We start from the raw sequence: 22,413 nt of genomic DNA on the forward strand, positions 1-22,413 counted from the left end.
ACCTTGTTCCTGGTGGCATGGACTGTGTGTAATAATCCCTTATGTAACTGTGCCCTAAACAGTGTTCTGTCCAGCAGTGTCCACAGGAGGAATACCAGGAGGGAACAGTGGTGATTAGGATCTGATTTATGATAAAACAGCACACCCAGTGCTGCTGTTTTTATTGTGCTTCTCTGAGGGCAAGAGTAAACCTTTACAAACTGAGAAGGTGTCAGTAGTGAGGATAACAAGGGCAGACTTATGGTGAGGTATTGTTTCTTAACAAAGAGAAATAGGATTAAACTATGAATTAAATTTTAGCCTAAATAATGGGAAAAGCTTACATGATAATTTTCCAAGAGACATTATGAAGGTTTTGTTCTTTCATAACACTGCACTAGATAAAATAATAGAAGATGGTGGCTGAATGGAAAGGAATTTGAATACATTCTACTAATTTAACAAGTAATAGTAGCAGATTTTATTCTCAGAAGAATATTCAACTATTTATAAAGTTTATCAAGCATTGTTTAATATTTTGTCAATTTTTCAATATCAGTGAAAATTAATCAATAACTTCCCTATTTAATCCCATCTAACCAGCTCTCAAATGAGCTGTTGGGAATAGCACTGCATTTAAAAAGGAATGAGCTTTTATCTTTAAGCTCAGTGATTAAGTGCTCCACAACCCCCCAGAGTAGCTCATTTACTGTTTTGATCAAATCTAACCTGTGGTTGGATTGGTATTGAACCTGATCCACAACTTGAACTTTCAAACAAAACATACACAATTAATGAAATACAGTGACTAAGATGTTTGTAGGTGCTACCATCAGGCATTTAATTTGCGTTTTTTAATTGTTTGGTAAAATAGAAGAGGGAAAAAGGAAATTAAATTTGTAACAAAGTGATTAAATTGTAATACTGTGCACTTAGGTACTATATGTAATTGGTAGAATAGGAATCAAAATCAGAATGAACTCAGGTTACCTTTTTGAATAATTTCATCCTTCATAAAAATGGTTTCCTGTCTGCATTGTTTGGATGGAACTTTTTATGTATCTAAATATCTTTTTTTTTCTTTTCTGTTTAGGAAAATCCCTCCTGCAGCAGACAGTCCCATGCCTTCTCCAGCAGCACATGTCTCCACTCCCTTTCCAGCCTCAGTCTTACAGCCTTTCAGCAACCCCAGTGCGGTGTATATTCCTTCAACACCCATCAGTTCAAGAATCACTTCTTCTTACATCATGACATCAGCCATGTTATCCAATGCAGCCTTTGTGACAACGGCAGAGACGAATTCCATTGTGTCACACACTACAGCTTTCCCTCACGTGGCTGCAAGCCTAAGCATCATGGACTCCACCTTCAAGGCGCCCTCAGCTGTGTCACCAGTGCCAGCAGTCATCCCTTCCCCATCCCACAAGCCATCCAAAACAAAAACCAGCAAATCCTCAAAAGTGAAAGACCTGTCATCTCGCAGTGATGAGTCTTCAAGTAACAAAAAGAAAAAGCCGCAGTCGTCGTCATCGTCGTCGTCATCATCCTCATTATCTTTGCAAACATCTTCCTCATCTTCATTTTCAGGGTCCCACAAAAAGAACTGTGTCCTGAACCCCAGTTCCACATTGAACTCCTATCAGGCTACATCCTCCTACAACAGTGTGTCTGTGCACAATACCAATAACGGAACAAGCCCACTCAGTGCCAAATCGGAGCCCTCAGGACGGACTTCATTATCCAGTAGTTCAGCAGACTCAGTGAAACACATGAGCATGGTAGTGAGCAGTATTGACTCTTCTAACCTGTCTGTATCTTCTCTCGTGCACCACTCAGGGGACCACTCCCTGGGAGCACATAATGCAGTGTCTTCTCTACCCCTTTCTTTTGACAAATCAGAAGGAAAAAAACGTAAAAACTCTAGTTCTAGTAGCAAAGCCTGTAAAATCACTAAAATGCCTGGTATGAATAGTGTTCATAGAAAGAGCACTGCCAACCTTATTTCTGCGGTGCCAGACCCTACAAGCAGCTCCATCTCTCGGCAGGTAAGGGACTCTTCCAGTTATTTTTTTGCAGATCATGTCTGACTTCTTGAAATATTTTGTGCATTCTGAAATGAAAGTACTGTTTGCTTCAGATTGGTCTTCATCACCCAACTTACTTTCTAGGTTAATACAGAAACGTATTTGTATTTGTTTTGTACCAGTCATAGAAAGATGTTTTGAGAGTTTAAAAAATTATATATATATATATACTTTCTCAAAATATTTTTATGAAATTTTTTATTCAATTAATAAAGTAACCATTTGTATCTCTGGAAGTAAAATTGAATGTCCAGAATGAATCATTTTTAGAAAATAATTTTTTTCTTAATTCTCATCTCTCTGAAATAAATTGTGTCATTAAAACAGGAAGATGAAAGTCAGAATTTCTGTTTGTTTCTTTTCCCAAACTTGTTGGCAATTCATTTCTTAATGTTATGCAAGTCTTCTTATTTCTCTTCTGTGAAACACATCTACCTTTCTCCTGGGGAGAGTCTGAGGCACCTGACCTCAGATGCTGTTGCCTGTTCAAAACTGGAGAAATTAAGAAATTAAGATCTTAACCAGATGAGCTTAGTGGACATTTAATTATGTTTTTTAGTGTCCATATGTTCAGAATATTGAAGTCAGTGCAACAGATAAAGTCACACACACCTCACTGAGATTAGCAACAGAGCTTTGGCCTTTCTTTCAGTGGTGCCATGCAAGGACAAAAGTATATGTGAAGTAAAATTTGGTGCGAAAACTGCCAATAAAATCCTTATAGTGATCTACTGTTTCATTCTGCGACCATGTCCGGTGCTGTGCAGTGCACAGGAACAATGCCTGGCCCTGGCATCTGGAAGACAAAGCCATAGAAAATACAATACCTCAGAGAACCCAGAGAAGGTAGCTTAGGAAGTTTGGGGGTTTTTGTTTGTGAAACTGTCATTTCCTTAGGATATCGTGCATAAAATAGAATTTGGAAAAGGAGACAATAAGGGCAAGGCAATCCATGAGTAATAGCAGGCAGAAATGTGAGTGGAAGAAAGGAATAAATGAATCTTAAAACTGATATAGCAGACAGAATGAAGGTCTCAAAGAACGGCCTAGCAGCAGGTGTATTTTCTTTTTCCTACTTCCAGCAGAGGTGCAACAGAGATGACTTATTTGGCTTTTTAAAATGGGTAGTGGCATTGTCTTTCTATGAAAAGCCTCTTAAATATGTCCTGCAATCAGAGTTGGTCTTTAAGTAACTGAGGTCAGCATAGGATACTGTAAATTCTTCATTCAGTCACTTACCTGATTTTTGAAATATGTGTGTGCCCAAAAAAGTTAAATTGCCTTGAGGAATATGGTGTCAAATAGGAAGAAGAAGGAAGTACAAATTGTTATTTTGCCACAAACATAGGTAGTAGGAAATGGATTGTATCATCTTTTCACAGGACACAGACTGTCTCTGTAGCTCCTGCAGTCTGAGGAAGTCTTACAGCTGCATGCAGGAGGTTCTGAGTTCAGATTCTGACTCTCCCAGGGATGAAATCTGTTCCTGGGGGTCATTCCTATTCCAATTTGTGATGTATTTCATCATGTTGCACAGTAATAGAAGTAAATAAACCACAAAGAATCAATCAGAAGTCGTTACTGAATATTTGTAAAAATGTAATTCTGACTAATATTTTTTCCTTACATAAGAGGTGAAATATTTGTAATGAGTGTAACAATATACCAATATTTAAACATAATTTTTCATATATACTATACAGGTGCATACATACATATATATGTATACATGCATATATATGTATGTATGTAAAAGTTGGTCACACTTTCCTCATTCTGTTGGGTTTTGGATCTAGAGTAGTAATCAAAAATAGGAGATAAAGTGGAGTTCATTGTATTGCAGAAGTCTGGCTGGCAGCTAATTGTCTTTGTGACAAGGATATTGTATGCAATACAGAATAAATGGAATTTGTACCCACTTAAGCATATGGGTCAAATTATATTATGTACTCTACATGTGAATATTAAAGCTCAGCAGAATATGATGCTTAAATTCCTTTTAAACTGTTATGTTTGACTGGATGTGTTCTAGAAATGCAATCCAAAAAAATCCCACCCAAAAAAATGATACTATTAAAATCTTCTTCCTGTTCCCTGTTGTAATGGTGCAAATAAAAGTGACTAGGAACACAAAAAGAACAACAAGGGATGGGTGATAGGCTAAGGTATAGTTTTTTCTGATTTTATTCAACTCTGAACTGGAAGATAGTAACTGGAAGTGTTAACCATGAGCTTTTGAAGTGTGTATTATTTTTAAAAGAGAGGAGAAAAAAAAAGTATTTGAGATTTGGCCTCACACCAATCCTCTTGAAATGGTGTTCCCATCATCCCAAGACTTACTGGAATCTTTATTTTCACGGAGTGCTGTAGCTGTTCAGCCTGTGTGAACAGCCCCCCTGTCCCGGAGCGCAGCCAGGATGGTGCCTGGGGCTGAACATGGTCCTGCAAAGCTCTGCTGCTGCTTGGTCTGATCTGGGGACTCAGTCTGTTAGTCCAAGGAGCACGGAGGGAATGAAAGCCCAAAGAGGCACAAAATTCCCTCTCACGATTCTCATATCTCAGCACGTCGATTCCCTAGTGACTGTCCATTTAAAAGGTGGGCATGTATTTATTATGAAGGCGTTTATGAGTGTTGTAAAGGTGTACGTACAGAAGAAAGATTTGCACGTGTTCATGATGTTCTGAAGGGCTAGGAAAGGTACAAGGTTGTGTATCTTTAGTCAAGGCTTGTGTATTAAAGAGTATTATTCCCTAGAGAATAGCTGAGGCAGAGAAAACAACAAGCTGAAGAGAGGCAACAGGATGGGCAGAGGCCAACCCTTTTAATGTTTGTGCACCCTGGATGTGCCTTCAGAACTGGCTGTAAAGAAAAACTACAGCATTTCTTGTGGATAGCATGTGGACAGAGAACACTTTCTTATACAGTCACTGTGTGAGAAAGGGCAGATGTAGGGAGGGAGACAGAGGCCACCTTTCATTCTGCATGTGGGATGGCAAAGTAGCAAACGATGCTGTGGGAGGGAGGAGAAGGTGCTGCTGTGACAGCCCTGCCAGCCCATGCCACAGCCCCACCGAGTCAGTCAGAAACTGGTACTGCCCTTCTCACTGTTCAGGAGACAGGTCCTTGCTACCTCTCCATCAAATGATTTAAGCTGACATTACTTGGACTGCAGTGACCTTGTGAATAACTGTTCACACTCCAGTCATCTGCCATTTGCAGACAGGTGTCCATGGTTAATTTTTATCAGCCTTCTAACCCCCGAGGAACTACTCCTCTGACTCAACAGCTGTCTCCCTTTTTGTATTGCAGCTGAAATATCTACACAATGTTTATGGGTCATTATAAAAAAACCTAAGACAGGCTGCTTTTGCAGAGCGCTGTAATCTCTCAAACACTGAAATATGCAGTTGAATATTGCATTATTATAACTAAGTATCTTTTAAATGTATATACATGTACTACCATTTGCACTCACTCTCAGAGAAATTTCCTGCGCAGTATAAGGGTACAATTGCAAATTTGAGTCTCTGGAGTTTGGTTCTTCTGGTTAATATTTGCTTTATTGAGCAATGATAAATGAAGACTCTGTGGAAGAAAATGGAACAACCTAGGCCATGTCCTAGTGCCTGGCCACTTGCTTTATATTCCCCAGGACTGGTGAAGGTCCCCTGGGGAGGAGCCCAGGACCTCGAGCACTCTGTGCTCTCTGACCAGCTGCTCTGAGTGACTCCAGGCACTAGAGAAACTGGTTTCACTATAGAGAGGCAGGGGTTTACATCTATATTCTCTCAGCAACTGTTTCATATGTTGTTTCCTGACCTGTAATAGCATTTATGTGCCTTTTTAAGACTTATTTAAAGTATACAGGCTCTGAGAGATACTGATGATTCTGTCTGAAGTGTATCGTTTGCAATAGCAGAATACTGGTGTTCAAACTGCAGAGCAATTAGTGCCATGTTACAGAGAAGAGGGAAGGCCATCACCAGCATCTGCATTCAGCTGACAAATATGCCTCTCAATACTGCTCAATTAATGTCTTTCAGATTGGAAAAAATAGCAGTGTAGCTTTGTCACAATCCAGTCCTTCGAGTACATCAAACCCAGTACACAACAGACAAGTAAGTTGCTTTAAAACAGTGTACTTAAATAGTCTGTAAGAGGTTTTAAAATATTTTATACTGTAAAACCTTAAAATATAGTTTCTTTATGAATACAGTTTTTTACAGGAACTCTCTTTTGGTGAACTAGTATTAGATTTCTCCTCTCATGTAATTTTTTTCCAGCTATTTTCCCCTCTCAGATTTATGAATTACAATTTTTCTGCTTGTTTTTCACCCCCTGCACTACACCTCAGGTTGGCTCCTGTGCTCCTCCCTGGCTGTTGCTTTGGTGATACAAGCTCAGCAGCAGCAGCAGCAGCTCCAGCTCTCTGTGCAGGGCTCAGCTGAGCTGATTCGTTTTGCTGTCCAGCTTCTCCTGCTGAGCAGGATGGCTCAGCAGCATCCCCAGACTGGCATGGGAGGGACAGCATTTAAAAACAGGCCAGAAGTGAAGGAGCAGAGAAAGGACAGAAATAGGACAGAGAAGACAGGGCACTTGACTATTCAGAGAAACTAATCTGAAAGCATAATTAATCCATGTGTAATCAGAGTCCTTCTAAGAAGGACTGTGAGAAATTTCTGAGCACTCCCACCATACCTGTTTATCCCATGGGCTGTGAGTCAGATAATGATAATAAATGCTGTAATTCAGCTATTTTGTGAGGACAGGTGTTTGACCCATGCTCCAACCTTCACCTGTCTGGAGAACTGATGAGTACTTCATCAAGAATTCATTTCCATAGTATGAAAAGGTTTCCCACCTCAGCAAGGCATAGTCACAAGTAATCCAGAGGATTTTTGTACACAGCCAGTCAGTGTTTTAGAATTCTGTTACATATTTTGGCTAAGTTATACAGGAGTAGTTATTCCAAATGGTTGTGCTGCTTAGTTTCTGCTGTGTAGACACAGCAAAAGAATGGTAATGATTGTAGTAATGACAACCCACCACTGTATCCCAATTCAAAATACTCTGAATCACTCACATCTTGAGATGAACTGCCAAAAAGTATTTTTTTCCCCGCAGTGCTGAATGCAAACCAGTGTGTGTATGGAAGAAATTCTCTGAAGGGAAAAAAGTCAAAGTTCCTCCATACTTTCAGAGGCTAGCATTTTCCTGTGGGAGACACTGTCATCCTACTGCCAGTGACAAACTTGGGATAAAACTGGTTTTGCTGTAGCCTCCTGCTCCTGTGTTAGTATAACATACTCACTATCCCAGCAGCATAACTTGTTGGGATCTGTTGCCTGGATCCCATGGGGAAAACCTGAGAGTACAAAACATTAATTTTGTGGCAGCCTTATGTAAACTGAGGCCATTGCAGAGCTTTTCACTGTCTATTTTCATAACTTTATCAAAAATAGAATTGTTTGCCTTGTGTTAAGCCTCACAAACTCTTTATTTTTAAAAATATGTCAGTTTGGTAGTTGAATGTGGAGCTCAGAATACAAACAGAAAAGAAAATCAAGTTGATACCAAGTTTTAATAAACTTTTTTTTTTTAACTAACACAGGATTTTAGTATTTGGAACCATAAAAATTACCAGTTCAAGAAATGCTTGTCACTTTCAAATCTGAGCTGTTTTGTTGATAGCTTTCATCTCCAAAATAACAATGAAATAATCTCTAAATAAAATTTCAGTCTTAAACAGTGCTATAATACTTCATTATGAAGGTGGTAATAATTAGGTAATAATAAGTGGATCTACAGTTTATGCTGTGTCAGTAAAGATAATACTGGGGAACCTGAGCTGTCTTGTTTTTGATGTTAGTGTTGTTATAACCATGATAATCAGGGAGTCCAAGTGAAGCAAGATCTGTAGGCAGAGACAAACTTTGCTGTACACCAAAGTTTATAGTTGGAAAAATCAGGCAAGTTTTCATGGATACATCACAACAGCAGACTTTGAACATTGCAGTTGGAAGCAGAGTAGCAGCCGACACGCTCAATGTGCATAATGAGCAGTTCCTCTGGGCTGGCTCTGCTGTGTGCCCTGGCCAGGCAACCTGCCAGGGCTGTGTGCTGGTGCAGAGGGGCAGCCAGAGGGAGGAGGAGGTTGTTCCTCAAGAGAAGGGAGAGGGTTCCATAACTCATCACAGAGCTGAGTGTCTGGGTGAGAATGAGGCATTTGGGGAATTGTGTTGGGCTGTAGACCCAGTGGTGTTTGCCCCTGTGCCCACCTGCATGCAGTCCCACTGGGAAAGCTTCCTCCTGGCCTTCCAAAAGCACCGGTGGGAGCCGAGAGGACACAAGGCAGTGCTGGGAAAGTCGCCGGCCGCTGGTAACTGGGTGTCTCTCATTACTGAGTTGTGAGCTGAAGGTGGCCCAGTGTTATTTTGGTGTCACATGAATAGTTTCTCTTGGCCATTTGCTCCATGTGTTGAAGTGCACTCAGGCGCTCCCACGGAACCGGTGGATTGTGAGCACGGCTGTTGTGGGCCTGTCGTTCTCTCCCATGGCATTAAACTCAGCCAGGTTAAACTAAGATGGGTTGTTCTCAATTAATATTTAATTTGAATGTTGCTGTATCTCCTTGAGACCTGAACAAGGGATTGTATACATAAAAGCATGCCTGTTTTTCCAACTATTGTTGCTTTAGTAAAAAGAATACTACTTTTCCCTACAAAAACCACATTAATGAAATGGTAGTTTTACAGTCAAATTATTTGTGCCTGCTTATACAAACTATGTATTAAAAGTTTGTTTTCTCCAGATTTTATCCTTGTTTCAGGTTTTTAACTAATCAAGTGTTTTTGTCTTCATAGTGCTTTTAGGTGCCTGAAAGTGTTAACACTTCAAGACCTCAGTATGCGGTGGTTTTTAAATACTGAGTAACTAGATGATTTTATTAAGGAAAGGTGACAACGTGTATGCTGTGTGAGGATTCCTTGTGCATGAAAACATGCTGTGTAGAGGAAAAGATTCTTCAGAGTTGTCGTCTAATTGCTGCTCTTTATTTGTAATGATACACCAAGTTAATGAACATGGGATCCACCAAAGCTTACTAAAATCATGCAGTCCCAAAAGGAAATATGCTGTTTATTCAAAGCACTTCCTTTTCTTAAAGGTCTAATGTAGTCAGTAAACAGGGAGGAAATTTATTTCAGGGACTTGAAATAAGTTCCTGCTTTGAGTACTGTCAGACACAGACGTTATTGAAGTGTTATATACCAAAAGACATTGTGTGATTTTGAACCTGGCTCTGGTTTCTCTTTTAGAAGACATCAAACCGGACTGGTAGAATAAGGACTCTTCCATAACAAGGAAAAGGAACCAGCCTATAATCTCTAGCTCTCAGCAGCCCTACTCCACAGGGTTTTTCTTTTCTATGTCCTGCAGATGGATTTAACCTTTTATGAATTTGTGGTTTTAAAGAGAATTAAATTTACAGAAAACTGTAATAGTGATTTGTTTAGTTTTTCCACTTGTATTTGCCACTGATCTGTGCATTCTGCTTGGTTATGTTTCATGCCTTTTAAAGCTGTTAGCATTGCAATGCTCCCTTTGTTTCCTTACCAGAACACAGTGGACATTCCAAAAAAAAATCCAGATCGTGATTTGAATTTATTTAAAAGACCTCCAAATTTTTTCATTAAATAAAAATTACAGTAATTCTGTATTTAAGCTTGTCCTATGGATAAAAATTGAGTGCATTTCTTAGTAATTTGCAAACAGCTGGGGCACTGCAACTTTAGGGACTTATCCTGACTGGTGCTCTGTATCTACAGCATTTAATAATTTCAGTGGGAATTCTGAGTGTTCAGCCTCTTCCAGGATCAGGCTCTTAAGGAATCTGTACTTCGATCAATGCACAGCGGAGCTTTGCATCAAACTGCAGTTACTGTTATCAGGGGCTGTAAAATCCCCATATCCCGTGGGATTGCCACACCCTTAGAAACACAGCACTTGGTAACTTGGTGGGCAGTTTGGGTTTGCAAGGACAGGAGTTGAGCAGATTGGCTTGCATTAATAGAATTGCACTGACAGTGTTTCTTATAGGATTACTGAATAATTTTTTTAATAAAATACAGATTTTATAATCAGGAAGCCAATATTAGGTACTGGAACAATAGGACAGAGGAGTTAATTTTTATTTCTACAGTGTTAAAAGTGCACTTATATGCTGGTTTATTTACATCTTGGGGAAAGGCGAGAGACTGCAAATAGGGAGATTATTACTACTTTCTTTTTTAAAAAAAGAAGGCTTAAGGCAAATTTTAAGACTAAAAATGTTTAAGCAATTATAAACAAGGCTAGACCCTTTGAAAAAAGTTTAGAAATATTCTTAAAATAAATTTTTATAGTGTTAATTTTGTAATAATTTATGTTTTGCTATACTTCAGAGCTAACTGACCGGTATAGTTTCAGAAACAGTATGAAACTTAGGAAAGTTTAAGCAATGTTTATATTTTTAAAATGTTCTTTGAATTATGTTTTTATTGTACATTTCTTCAGACTGAAAAATGTGTACATATCTTTGTTATTTTTGCACAATTTTTGTCTTGTTCAGTTTTAGGAGCAGTACTATGTTGATTTTTCTAATTTATTTTGAGTTATAAAACTGCAGGATTTTAAAAATCTCAGTAACAAAGTCATCCTCTGTAATCAATGAACTGCTATTTCTAGTTGTTGAGGGAAAACAGTGGTTGTGAGATTCAGTGGTTGCTTCTGAGAAATAATGCTAATCAGTGACTGAAGGAGCAATTTTGTAGTTTTAGGAAGCTTTAGCTGTTTCCATGCATCTTTTAATTGGAAAGCTGAATTATGGAGCCTGTCCTTTGAATGCTGCTTAAATTTTGTTTTCAACTGGCTTACACCTGACAGCATTTCAGGGAAGTTAAGCACGAAATAAATTCCCGCAGTGTTCTTTCATCATCAAAGAATCATTAATTAATTAAATGTATCGAAAATTTTAGCCTGCAAAGTGAAATGGAGTAAACGTGTGGAAAAAAAATGGATACAAACTGGACCAGCCTATAATGCATTCTTAGTGTAGCATTCACTAGGTAGTTCTTTTTCTTCCCCATTTGCCTGAAAATCTTGTGATTTGTTTCAGCAATAGAGGCTCAGAAGCTTTGGTTGTTCCACATACGCAATGCATAGGCCCGTCAGCCATAAAAAGCGACTTGGATAACTTGTATGCCTTCTTTTGTATCGATGTAACAATTGTACATAGTGCTGATCGACCTTTGTAGAGAATAGTTTATACAGCATATTCTATTATTGCTGATTCTCAGTGAACTATTGTTTAAAAAAAAAAGAAGAAAAAAAGAAATTTTTCTATTTACACCTTATATTTTGTTATGCTGTTGACCCATGGCACTTTAACAAAACTCTGTGGGTTTTGCATAGCTGGTCAGTCATGGGATATATTAAATAACTGTTGTTGCACAGAAATGAATTTGCACCTGCTATATTGTGCTTTCCTACTACAGATTTTAGAACCTTTTCCAGAAGACTTTTGAAGAAAGCATGTCCAATCATTCTAAGAAAAAAAAATGCCATACTTGTACAGCCAATTTCTTTTCTACAATCCATATTTTGTAACACTAAGTATTTTCATTCTTTGTCCTGCACCTTTATGTATTAGCAGTATCAAATAGAATTCATTCCATGCTTGTGATAATTGTAAGCAGAATAAATGTCTAAAGTAGGTGTAAATAGTAAATTCTATGGCTTACAGTTTAAAAAAGGAAAACCAGAACAAACATGTATCTGATTGATACTGCCATGGTTCAACACCGGGCCTGGAGATATTCTCTAGTGAGCGATTGTATTTTTTGTTTTTTGCTTTATTATTATTTTTTTTTGTAACATGGCTTTGTAAATAAAATAATTTATATGTTTGTAAGAAACAGATGGGTTTTGTCATTCTTTCTCTTTGCAAAGCTAAAATGGGATGTGTTGCAAGACTGTCCTTTCTCTTCACAGAGGCTGAAACACACTGTGCAGGTACCCAGCATTGAGAATTCCAGGGGTAATTCCAAAGATCTGCCCAGCTTTCTGTACAGGGCTCAATTGCTCTGGGATTAGTTTTGGCATTCGTGTCTAAAATATTTCTGTATTTATGTGTCAGGACACGTGCAATGATCAGCCACTGAGGGTTTTTGCACTGATAAATCATTTTTAAATTCCTTTGCTTAGCTGAATGCATTTTCTCATTCCTTATCAGCGTAAGAATTAACTTGGTTACAGCTGTTAGATTTAGGAATTCTCACTTCAGTGGGCAGTACAAATTTATACCCAGTCTTTTTATCGTTGTTAATACTCAAAATGCAGCTCTTATCAAGGCGTTAAGATTCTTGTTCTGTGTAAAGCCTGTTCCAATTACAGATCAAATGAGACTTAAATTGTTCATTGGCTCGACAGCTCTGCAGAGAGGATTGCAGGTTTTTTCTCTCGCAGCCACCCTCTTCTGCAAATCTGGGGAAGATGTACATTTGCGTGCTCCTTTTATGAAGTATCTGGAAACCATTTGGAGATACTGTAGAGAAGATGCTCAGAGAATTATGGTATGATCTTTTTTAAAAGAAAGCAGTTTGGACTGAAAACTGCATTTTTGTATGTGCACAGACTCAGGCCTGGCAGAGGAGTTAGGAGGCTGAGCTGCATTGCAGGAAACAGGAATCGAAGGACGGAAATTTTACCTTTTAGTTAAACAGCTTTTTGTGTAATGTCTTGCACCTTTTGATACCTGTCACAAAAGCTAATCCTGAATTTCCTCTTTGCTGTCCAATTAGTGCCTTAGTCTGACCTGCTTATATTTGAAAGCTTTTTTTGTTAAAAAAAAAATCCCGAGTTTATCTTTTCCAATATAGAAAAAATTAACATCATGAATGACAGTAGATAGGGTGTTTCATCTGATATGAGTGGCCCCCATGTATGGCTGAAGAGTGACATTGTTTGTAAGATGCTTTGCTATTTCTAGCAGCCATTAGAAATCAAAACTACAGCCAAGAAAACAGAATACTGCTGCCATATTAGTTGCTTGCCATCATTGCCCATGGCCAGCAAAGGTTGAAGACCACTGTCTTTTTTCCCCAAATATGAATCAGTAGTTTTTTAGCTCTTGCAAGTTTGTTGAAGTCATTTATAAACTGTTCTCTTACTGGAGTTGGGTTTCCCCTCCTTTTTTTGGTTATGCTGATAGCACTACTCTTCTGCTTGTATTCTCTAAATGCCACCAGTTTCAGAGGGAGGCAGATCACACTGTAACTTTTCTATTCATTTCACTCTAGTTTTTATGCTTCTGTTTTTATCACAGAACTATTTACTTTAGAAAGAAGTAATTGCTGTGTGCAACCAGTATCTGTTTTATTCTTCCAAATGTGTCAGGATTCACAATCGGAAAAAATGCCAAATACTGATTCCAGAAATATTTGGAGGAGAGTCACACAACAGATTCAGGCTTCAGAACACAAGAATATTTATTTCATGCAAATTTTATGCTGTTTGCTCCTTGAGTACTCCCAGTGGTTCTGAGAGACTACTCAAAACAAGTGCAGATCTCTTTTAAATGATACTTTCCTAAGTAGAGGAAAGCTGAAGCCGATTGTTGAGCAGCAGGTCCCTGTTTGCCCTTCAGCTGGATGATCCATGGCAGACAGAACACATACTCATGTTCCCATTTTGTAGTACCACAAACAACACAGGCTCCATTCTTTCATGGGAGGGTTTTTGTTGCTTATGGCTGACCCCGAGATATTTAGCTCTGGACTGTGATCTGCTCTCCCCACAGAAAGGAGAGGAGGAGCTTTAGGGAAAGTTTGCCAGCAATAATAATCAGGATCCAGCAGAACTTGATTTGAGGGTAAGGAGTCCAATAGGTATTTGAGATCACAGAATATTCTGAGTTGAAAGGACCAACGAGGATCATTGAATCCAACTCTTAAGTGAATGGCGCATGCAGGTATCAAACCCATGACCGGGGCATTGTTAGCACCATGCTCTGACCAGCTGAGCTCATCTCAGGGTTGAGATGCAGCACAACATTCAGCTGTGCCCTTTGCAGATTCCCCAAACCTGGCAGATTGAGCTCTGAAATTGAATCTGGGTTTGATTAACTTGGAGCAGTTGCCAACATGGTTAATGTGACACCACAGGAGTAGTTTTTCAGAAAAGTTGTCTCACATGAACATTTACAAAACACCACAGGTGCAAAGACCTTTTGGTGTAAGTTCTACACATGCTGCTAGAATAAAGGCATCTGTGGTCTTAAGAGCTGTGGGCTCAGAGCCACACTTAAACAAATAAATATACTGTACTCAAAGAATGCAGCTTCCTGCTACAGTAACTTCTTTTTTCCTTTTACCTTCAGCAGGAGTCCCACTGTAGTTCTAGGAAATCAGTTTCTTGGGGTTTCAGCGAGCTAGAAAGTGGACAGTTCTGTAAGACAGCAAAGTCTCTTGATATTCAACTAGCCTCTTTGTGACATATTGTGATAGTTTTGGCTTTAGTTTCAGCTACGCCCAAAGGATGTGACATAGATTAGAAGGGACAAGCATCGTCTTACCTAAGCAACCAAAGAGGTATTTCCTATTATCTGACATCATCAAGATGTGTCAAGAAGTATAAAAAGAGAGGGAGGTGGAGCTTCTGCCTCTTTTGGGTTTTGCCTCAGACTGGTAAGGACACACTGTCCTGCCCTTCCTTGCCGAGATTAGGCCTTGCTGCCCTCTGCTCTGTGTTATTGAGGGAGGTGAGCATTTTCTTATATTTTCTCCTCTCTTGCTGGGAGGTTTCTCTGGAAGAGTTTTTGGGAGGTTTTATGGGGTTTGGGTGGTTGGAATCTATTATTTGGTTGGGTGACTTGATAGCTATTGTTGTTAGTTTGTTTTTCCTCACACTTGTATATATATATATGTATTATATTCTGTTTTTAAATGTTTTCCTTTTGTCTAATATAAGAAGCCTGTTACTTTGGGGTTTTGGTTTTTTTCTTCTCCCTCCTTTTCCCTTGGTTGTGGGGAGGAGCCTTTTTCTCTGTGTTGGGCAGTTGGCACTTTGCCAGCTCAACTTAAACACACATATTTATACTTTTCCTTGATTCAGACACAGGAAGTATTTTTCTAATTCCTGATGCTTGTTTTTTCACAGTACATGATTTCTGATGGCAGGTTTAGTCTTTATTTTGCAGTTGATTGGAAAAAAAGAATAATAAAGCCAACATTTACAGCTTAGCCTGCTGGCTGCAGGCTCTTGTTCTTGTGGAGGGGTCTGGGGTGGCAAGACGGTGGAGGCAAAAGTGATCCTGCTACTTGTGCAGCACATCAAGGACAGTTTCCTGACAGAAGTGCTCCACAAGCAGAGTGGGGCTGTGCTAGACATGCTGCTCACACAGAAGGAAGGGCTGTGGGAACAGTGACACTGGTGGCAGCCTTGGCAGCAGCAACTTCAAGATAGCAAAGCTTAGGATTCTGAGGAAAGTGAGGAAAATAAATAGTTGAATAGCAACCCTGGAATTTAGGAGAGCAGACTTTGTTTCCTGCAGACAGTTTGTTAGCAGAATCCCAGAGAAGACTTCCCTGAAGGGCCCAGGAGAGGTAGCTGGAGCACAGGAACAGTCCTGACCTGGCTGAAGTTGAGCAGACATGGGAGAAGGCCAGCATGGCTGGATGGGGAGCTCCTCACTGAAGGCAGATGCAAAAGGCAAGTACACAGACTGTAGGAACAGAGTGGGCTACCCTAGAGGAATAACACTGTCTAGGGATGCTGGAGCAGAACTAGGGAAGGCAAAGTTCAGCTGGAGTTGGAATTAGTGAGGGATGGGAAGGACACTTTCAGTACATTAACATGGAAGGAAGGGTAAGTAAAATGTGAACCCCACTTCATGGGGTGGGTAACCTGGCAACACAGGACAGGAAAATGACTGGGGTGCACTTGTTGCTGCTTTTGCTTCAGGTTTTACCTGGAAAGGTCTGTGCTCAGAACTTTGGGTATAGTCTGAGCAGTGAGGTACTAATTGCAAAACAGGAAGCCTGAGTTAAGCACTACTTATCCTGAATCTATAGCAGCCCAAGGGAAAAGCTGGGCCTGATTCAAGGATGCAGGCTGATACCATGACAAGGTTTCTCTCATGCTTGAAAGATCATGAAGAGGGCACAGGGGTTCTAAGGACTGGAAAAAGGCAAATGCAATGTCCATTTCCAAGAAAGACCCAGGGAACTACAGGCTGCTCAGCCCAGGCAAATTATGAAACAAGCTTTCCTGGAAGCCATGCCCAAACAACTTGGATTTTCCAAGGGGTAACTTTGTCTGACCACCCTGCTTGCTTTCTGTGATGAAATGACTCCCCTCAGCTGCTGAACAGAGAATGTTGTCTACTTGGTCCTTAGCAAGGCTTTTGACACCATCTGCTTTTGTATTCTTACAGTAAATTGGAGAAAGCTGGATTCAAGGTGAGAACTATGAGGTGGGTGGAAAATGGGCACAGAGGGCTTTGGTGGGCTCTTTGAGGTCTGGTTGGTATTAGTAACATGCCTTGGGGGTTAATACTGGGCCACATAATGTTGAAGAGCTCCATTACCATCCTGGATGTTAGTGATGGGTTGCAGATTATGGGTAACAAACTGAGGGTAGGGAGGTGATTGATACCGCAGGGGCAGGGCTGTCCTTCAGAGGCAGCTCAACAGGCTAGAAAATTGGGCTGACAGGAACCTCATTAGGTTCATCCTAAATAAATGCAGAGCTCTATATCTGCAAGAGAAGCATAACCACATGTCATGGAACAAGCTGGGTGCTGACTGGCAAGAAAGCAATTCTGCAGAAAAAGGAGCTGGTGGACAAGCTGAGCATGAGTCAGTAAGGGAAGTGAATGTTACACAGCCTGAGCTTCAGCAGTCTGAGTGCTATCTGCATGTCTTACGAGGAGGCAGCACTCAGAGAGGATGGATTGTCAGCTCTGTTTTGGCACTCGTGAGGCTGAATCTGCAGAGCCGTGTCCAGTTTGGGTCTGCACAGACACAGCCTAAAGTGAGTCCAAATGGAGTGCTGACGAGAGGATCAGTAGCTGGAGCATATCAAGTAAAATGATACACTAAAGAAAGAGTTTTGTTGAGTTTTACAAGAAGATTAAGGAGGGGAGAGGGACCTGAGTGCTGTCTTCAGGTACAAGATGGGTGATTACAGAGAAGATGGAGCCAGCCACTTTCTGATGGTGCAAAACAAAATGACAAGAAGCAATAGAGGTAAGGGAAAGCAAGGGGAATTCTGATTAGAGACAAGGTAAAAAGTCTTTGCAATGTAGCTGAACACTAGTACAGGGACCACATGATGTGGAATCTCCATCCTGGAGACAGTAAAAACTTCACAAGGCTGTGAACAGCCTGAGATTTTATTTGAGGAGGGAAGGGGATTGACCATATGATCTCCAGAGCACGATTCCAACCTAAATTATTCTGCTGTTCTACTCAGTAAAATCAACCAAAAATATCATTTTGGTTGTTGAGATAATTAATATCCAGAAGTTCAATATTTCTGCAGTTAAGCACTTCCCCTCTATAAATGTATAGTGTAAAATCCCCTGATGAGGAACTCACTTGTGTCTTGGAAGTCCTTGAGGACACACAGAGGAAAGGTGCTCTTTCAGCAGGGCTCTTCCAAAGCAGCTACAGAAATAGCAGGACCCAATCCCTGCAGCTCATCCTGTGCTCCCTAGCACAGAATCCTTTCTAATGTCCATGCTGAGGAGGAGCAGAGGCAGGCAGAGCATTAAAGGACCTGCTCTCAGCAGCTGTGTGCACAGGAAGCCTACGGCAGACCTTCCCCAGCCCATACTGCTCTTGTCTCTTTCCACAGCCCTGACTTCAGTCTTCTAATATTCCCGTTTGGAAGAACATGTCCATCTGCCTGTCTTCCTCTGCAAGACAAGTGCTTGTTCTACAATCAGCTTCATATCTGACCTGTAGACCCTGTTCCTTTTCATTACAACCCAGGTAGTCTATTTAGTCCTATTAAAATAGATAAAAGGCTTAAATTACTAACGATATTCTGTATTATATTCAGCTTCTGTCACAACAGGTATTAAGTCTTTCAAACAAATTCAATTTATATCACCAGGACACTTTGAACACATGAAAATAATTTGGTCCTTTAGTTTCTTAGTATCACAGTATCTCTGTAATGGAACCAGAATATTTTCAGATGTTTGTCAAATCCTGTTTTTCTCGGTCACCAAAGTTCAGTTTCTCTTAAAACAGTCCATGTGTGCTTCCCACAAATTATCCTAAACTATTATACTTTTAGGATTCATGTATGTATAACTGATACTATTGTGATATGAACTGAGGATAATAATTTATTACTTATATAACAAATACATGATTCATTATCAGAACATTTTTTCAAGGAACTGAATTGTGCTTCCTTAACAGTGAATTAGGATTTTTAAAAGTATATTTCTAATTGTAATTCAAATCAAGGTTTGCCCTGCTTAGTGATTTTTTGAACCATTCCTCAGAGAAATACACTTAAATCTGTAATTCCTGTGTTTATTCTTAAAATTTTAGTCTTCAGCATAGTATTTTATACTAGTTGTCTTTGTTGACTACTCAAGGAGAAACATCCTTAGCCAAATGCTGTTTTTCCTGCCCCAAACACTGACCTACCTACCAACCAACCAGTCTTTCATTTGCTCCTTCCTTTAATGTCAACGCTTCTATCCTTAGGTTCTCATTTTAAGAGAAAATTTTCCATGTCTTTATCTCTCCTCTGCTGACCAGCTCTTTCTCTTGTTTGTACTTCTCATTTCAATCTACATTTTCTCCCATTGCTCTTTTTTAGGAAAAAAATCTGCCAATGCTTTGCAAACTCTGTTGAAAGGCAAAGAAAAATCTAATGCAGGAATGGATTCAGTAACTATGAAATTTATTCCTTAGGAAAAGGACATTTCCATCACTTCCAGGTAACTCTCATAAGAGGTAACAGTTAGAAACCTACAATTCCTTTAGCCCCCAAATAAAACTCGAAGCAGGGACATAACCACTTTAAAATACTAGAGTATGTAAACAGAGCATGGCTGTACAATCTCTGCAGTTTTGGATGCTGCCTTGCTCCCAGTTTATGCAAAAATTTAAAAAGGTGGGTTCTATAATGTTTTGTGATGTTTTAGTTTTGGCAAATAGTTAAGTATTTACAGGGCTAGACTTTTCACAGGAATACCATTGTTCTTTACATTTATTTATCATCTGTTATTATCTGGTGGCAGATACTTATATCATTGTAATTTGCTTGCCTTTTTTTTTTTAAGTGGGACACATCTTTCTTCTACTCACACTGAGTGGTACAATCAAAAGCTTCCTTGATGTCTCTTCTCTGATTGCATAGGCTATGCTGGAAGCCTCTATAAAAATAATATGTGTAAAGATTTTTTAATGTAACCTTTCTTACTCTTGAAGTGTCAGGAAGGGAACTCAGGATCATCCTGTCCAACCCCTGCCAAGGCAGGGACACCTGGAGCAGGTGACTCAGGAACACATCCAGGTGGGGCTGGAATGTCTCCAGAGAGGGACAATCCGCGACCTCCCTGGGCAGCCTCTTCCAGCGCCCTGCCACTCTCATCGCAGAGAAGTTCCCCCTCGTGTTGCAGTGAAACTTCCTGATGTTTCAGTCTAGGGCCATTGCTCCTCCTCCCTGTCGCAGGGCACCACCGAAGAGTCTGGCTCCATCTTCTTGGCACCCACCTTTGAGACACTTATATGCATTGATGAGATGCTCTCCCCGCCTTCTCCAGACTAAACAGACCCTGCATACCCGCATACAGGTTCGAAACCACCGCGTGTCGTTCGCGTTCCCCACGCACCGAGGCAGCCGCCGAGCGGTGCCTCGGCCGGAGCGGGAGTGTCTGTGCCGGGTAACGCGGCGGCGCCAGGAACGGCAGCGCCGGCCCCGGCGGGGCGGCCCGAGGGAGCCGCGCCCGGCGCTGGGGGCTCCCTCACGCTCCTCCTCCCGCCCGCGGCCGGCCCCGAGCCCCGGCTCGGAGGGCTCCTCTCCCGTCCCGAGTTCCTGAGGGCTCATTCCCGCTCCTCCTCCCTCCCGCGGTCCAGCGGCCAGGGGGAACGCCGGCCCCGCGTCCCTGGTCTCTGAGGGCTCCTCTCCCGCCGCGGCCCCGGCTCGGAGGGCTCCTGTTCCGCTCCTCCTCCCGTCCGCAGCCCAGGGCCCGAGGGAGCGCCGGCCCCGCGCCTCTGAGAGCTCCTCTCCCGCTCCTCCTCCCGCCCTGGGCCCGCACAGCTCCCACCGTCCCGGCCCCACCTCACACAGCCCTCAGCCCGCCCGGACCCGCCTCAGCCGCCCCGACCCCGCCTCACACTAACCCGGCCCCGCCCCAGCCCGCCCGGCCCCGCCTCAGCCGCCCCGTGCCCCGCCTCAGCCCACCCCGACCCCGCCTCACACCGCCCCGGCCCCGCTTCAGCCGCCCCGCGGGGCGGTGCTGTGTCCCGGTACAGCGCGATGGCGGCGGGCGAGGAGCAGAGCCGGGAATACCTGCGGCAGCACCGGCTGCCTGAGCTGCTGCACCACCTCGGGGCGCTGCTGCTCTTCCACCGCCCCGGTGCGGCCCCGGCCCGGCAGGAGGGAGCGGGGACAGAGGGGACAAAGGGGAGAGGCCCGGTCTGAGGGCCCTGGCCTGACTTGGTTGCAGAAAGGCCACGCGAGTTCCTGATCCAGGTGCTGGAAAGGGTGAAGGCTGGAAGGCGGGCCGAGGGCGAGTACCCGGAGCTGATGGACGAGGCGAATGTGGAGGCGATGTTCAGCCTGCTGGATGTGCTGGGCCAGGGCCACATCACACCAGCGCAGTACCGGGAAGGTGCGTCCCGCTTGCCCACAGGCCAGGCCGGGGCGGGCTGTTCGTTTGTTTGCACAGAATTAACAACATAGTTTCAAAGTTACCCGTCTGTCTACTTTAGCATTACCGCACAGCTGCCAATACACAACTTGGCACACGGGAGGTTAAAAAAATTATGTGCTGTGAAGTTACATATGTTTACCTTTTATTTGATCCAGGCCCCTTTAAGATGTTAAGTTCATCTTTCAAAAACTCACATAGGAAATTCTCTTTCCTTAACTTCAGCTCTTAAAACTTTGGGACTGAGTGCTGAGGATCTGGAAGTTGGAGATGATGAAGGTATCACACTGGATGTATTCAAGGAAGGAGTGTAAGTTTAACTGAAAGTTGGTTTTTTGAGGGGATGGATACATATAAGAAATATCTGACGGAGATACATTTTTTATTTACAAAACTATGTCATTAAAGGACTGGGTGGTTTAAGCTTAACCCTGTCACTCTGCATTGCAAGACTAAAAGGGCAGTTATTGCCTGACCTTGCTTGGCTTGCTCTAAGCTGAACAAAATTCCATTTTCCTCCACCGCCTGTTCCAGGATGCTCCCCCAGGAGAACTCTGACCTTACCTACTCCCCTCATCAGGTAGCCCAGGGCCTCTAATACTGATCTAGAAGAGTGAAAACAGTGAGGCTCTGTTGTCTTCTTTGCCTTGGGTGGTACCACAGCTGTATGTGAAATGAGTTCAAAGTTTTAATACTTTCTGATTGTGGTTCTAGGGGCAATTTTTAGTAACTGTTGCAATCACTGAAAGGTAATGAACTAATTATCTACATTGTTATGTAACTAGAGGTTTTCTTTTTATATCTTAGGAAGAAAAGGATGCTGGAGAGCTGGGCTGTGTATTAGTTGAGCACTGGTCTGCTAAGTATATCAAAAACAGGCATCTTCCTCAATTGTTCTTGTTTTGTCAGCTGTGGATAGCTGATTTTAAGTAGTACTCTTGTCTCCCCCTGCTCCAGATGAGCAATCAGCTGAAAAGAACAAATGGCAAGAACTTGTTCATCTCTACCAGGCACTGGAGGGATATCCTTTGAGAATTGCTTTTCTTAATACAGTTAGATGGTAAAAAAAAAACCCCAAACTAGAGATCTCTTATGCAACTAAATTAGTGGTTTGGAGTTTTCTCCTTCAGGTTGTAGCTTAGAGTAAGGGATTGTTATCTGTTAGTTCATTACCACTGAATAAATTAAGTTGGTTTTTGGGCTTGTGCTGTGTTTCCATTTTTTGGGGTCTTTTCCTTAAGGAAAAAGCAACTTCAGCAAGTTATGGTAAGTGCCTACAGGTAAAGGGAGGCAGCACTTCCAAGTAAAGTGCTGTTTTCAAACTTATCACACACTATGCAAGTTTTAAAGAGAAACTTTTGAAAAAATTAGGAGACTCTCATACACAAAAAAAAATTGAAAATTGAATTAGT

General features: G+C 41.5%; 2 protein-coding genes across 7 annotated transcripts in view; both read left to right on the plus strand.

Annotated features, from left to right (window-relative positions):
• ATXN7L1 (ataxin 7 like 1) overlaps nucleotides 1–12,015 on the plus strand; it is a 114,098-nt gene extending 102,083 nt beyond the window's left edge. For 4 of the 6 annotated variants that reach the window (XM_071552640.1, XM_071552643.1, XM_071552645.1 and 1 more), the window contains 3 exons: nucleotides 1,073–2,024; nucleotides 6,108–6,182; nucleotides 9,381–12,015. In XM_071552640.1, coding sequence (XP_071408741.1) covers nucleotides 1,073–2,024; nucleotides 6,108–6,182; nucleotides 9,381–9,422 — 1,069 coding nt within the window. In that variant the 3' untranslated portion in view covers nucleotides 9,423–12,015. Of the gene's footprint in view, nucleotides 1–1,072; nucleotides 2,025–6,107; nucleotides 6,183–8,927 lie in introns of all 6 variants that reach the window. The other 2 variants (XM_071552641.1, XM_071552642.1) reach the window with 2 other exon arrangements.
• Nucleotides 12,016–20,568: 8,553 nt separating this feature from the next.
• On the plus strand, nucleotides 20,569–22,202 carry EFCAB10 (EF-hand calcium binding domain 10). The gene is made up of 4 exons (XM_071552654.1): nucleotides 20,569–20,707; nucleotides 20,798–20,962; nucleotides 21,227–21,311; nucleotides 21,809–22,202. The coding sequence occupies exons 1-4, from the start codon at nucleotides 20,608–20,610 to the stop codon at nucleotides 21,843–21,845; spliced, it is 387 nt and encodes a 128-aa protein (XP_071408755.1). The 5' UTR covers nucleotides 20,569–20,607; the 3' UTR covers nucleotides 21,846–22,202.
• The last annotated feature ends 211 nt before the right edge of the window (nucleotides 22,203–22,413 follow it).

This window comes from Pithys albifrons, chromosome 3 (assembly GCF_047495875.1).
Source record: "Pithys albifrons albifrons isolate INPA30051 chromosome 3, PitAlb_v1, whole genome shotgun sequence".
NCBI lineage: Eukaryota > Metazoa > Chordata > Aves > Passeriformes > Thamnophilidae > Pithys > Pithys albifrons.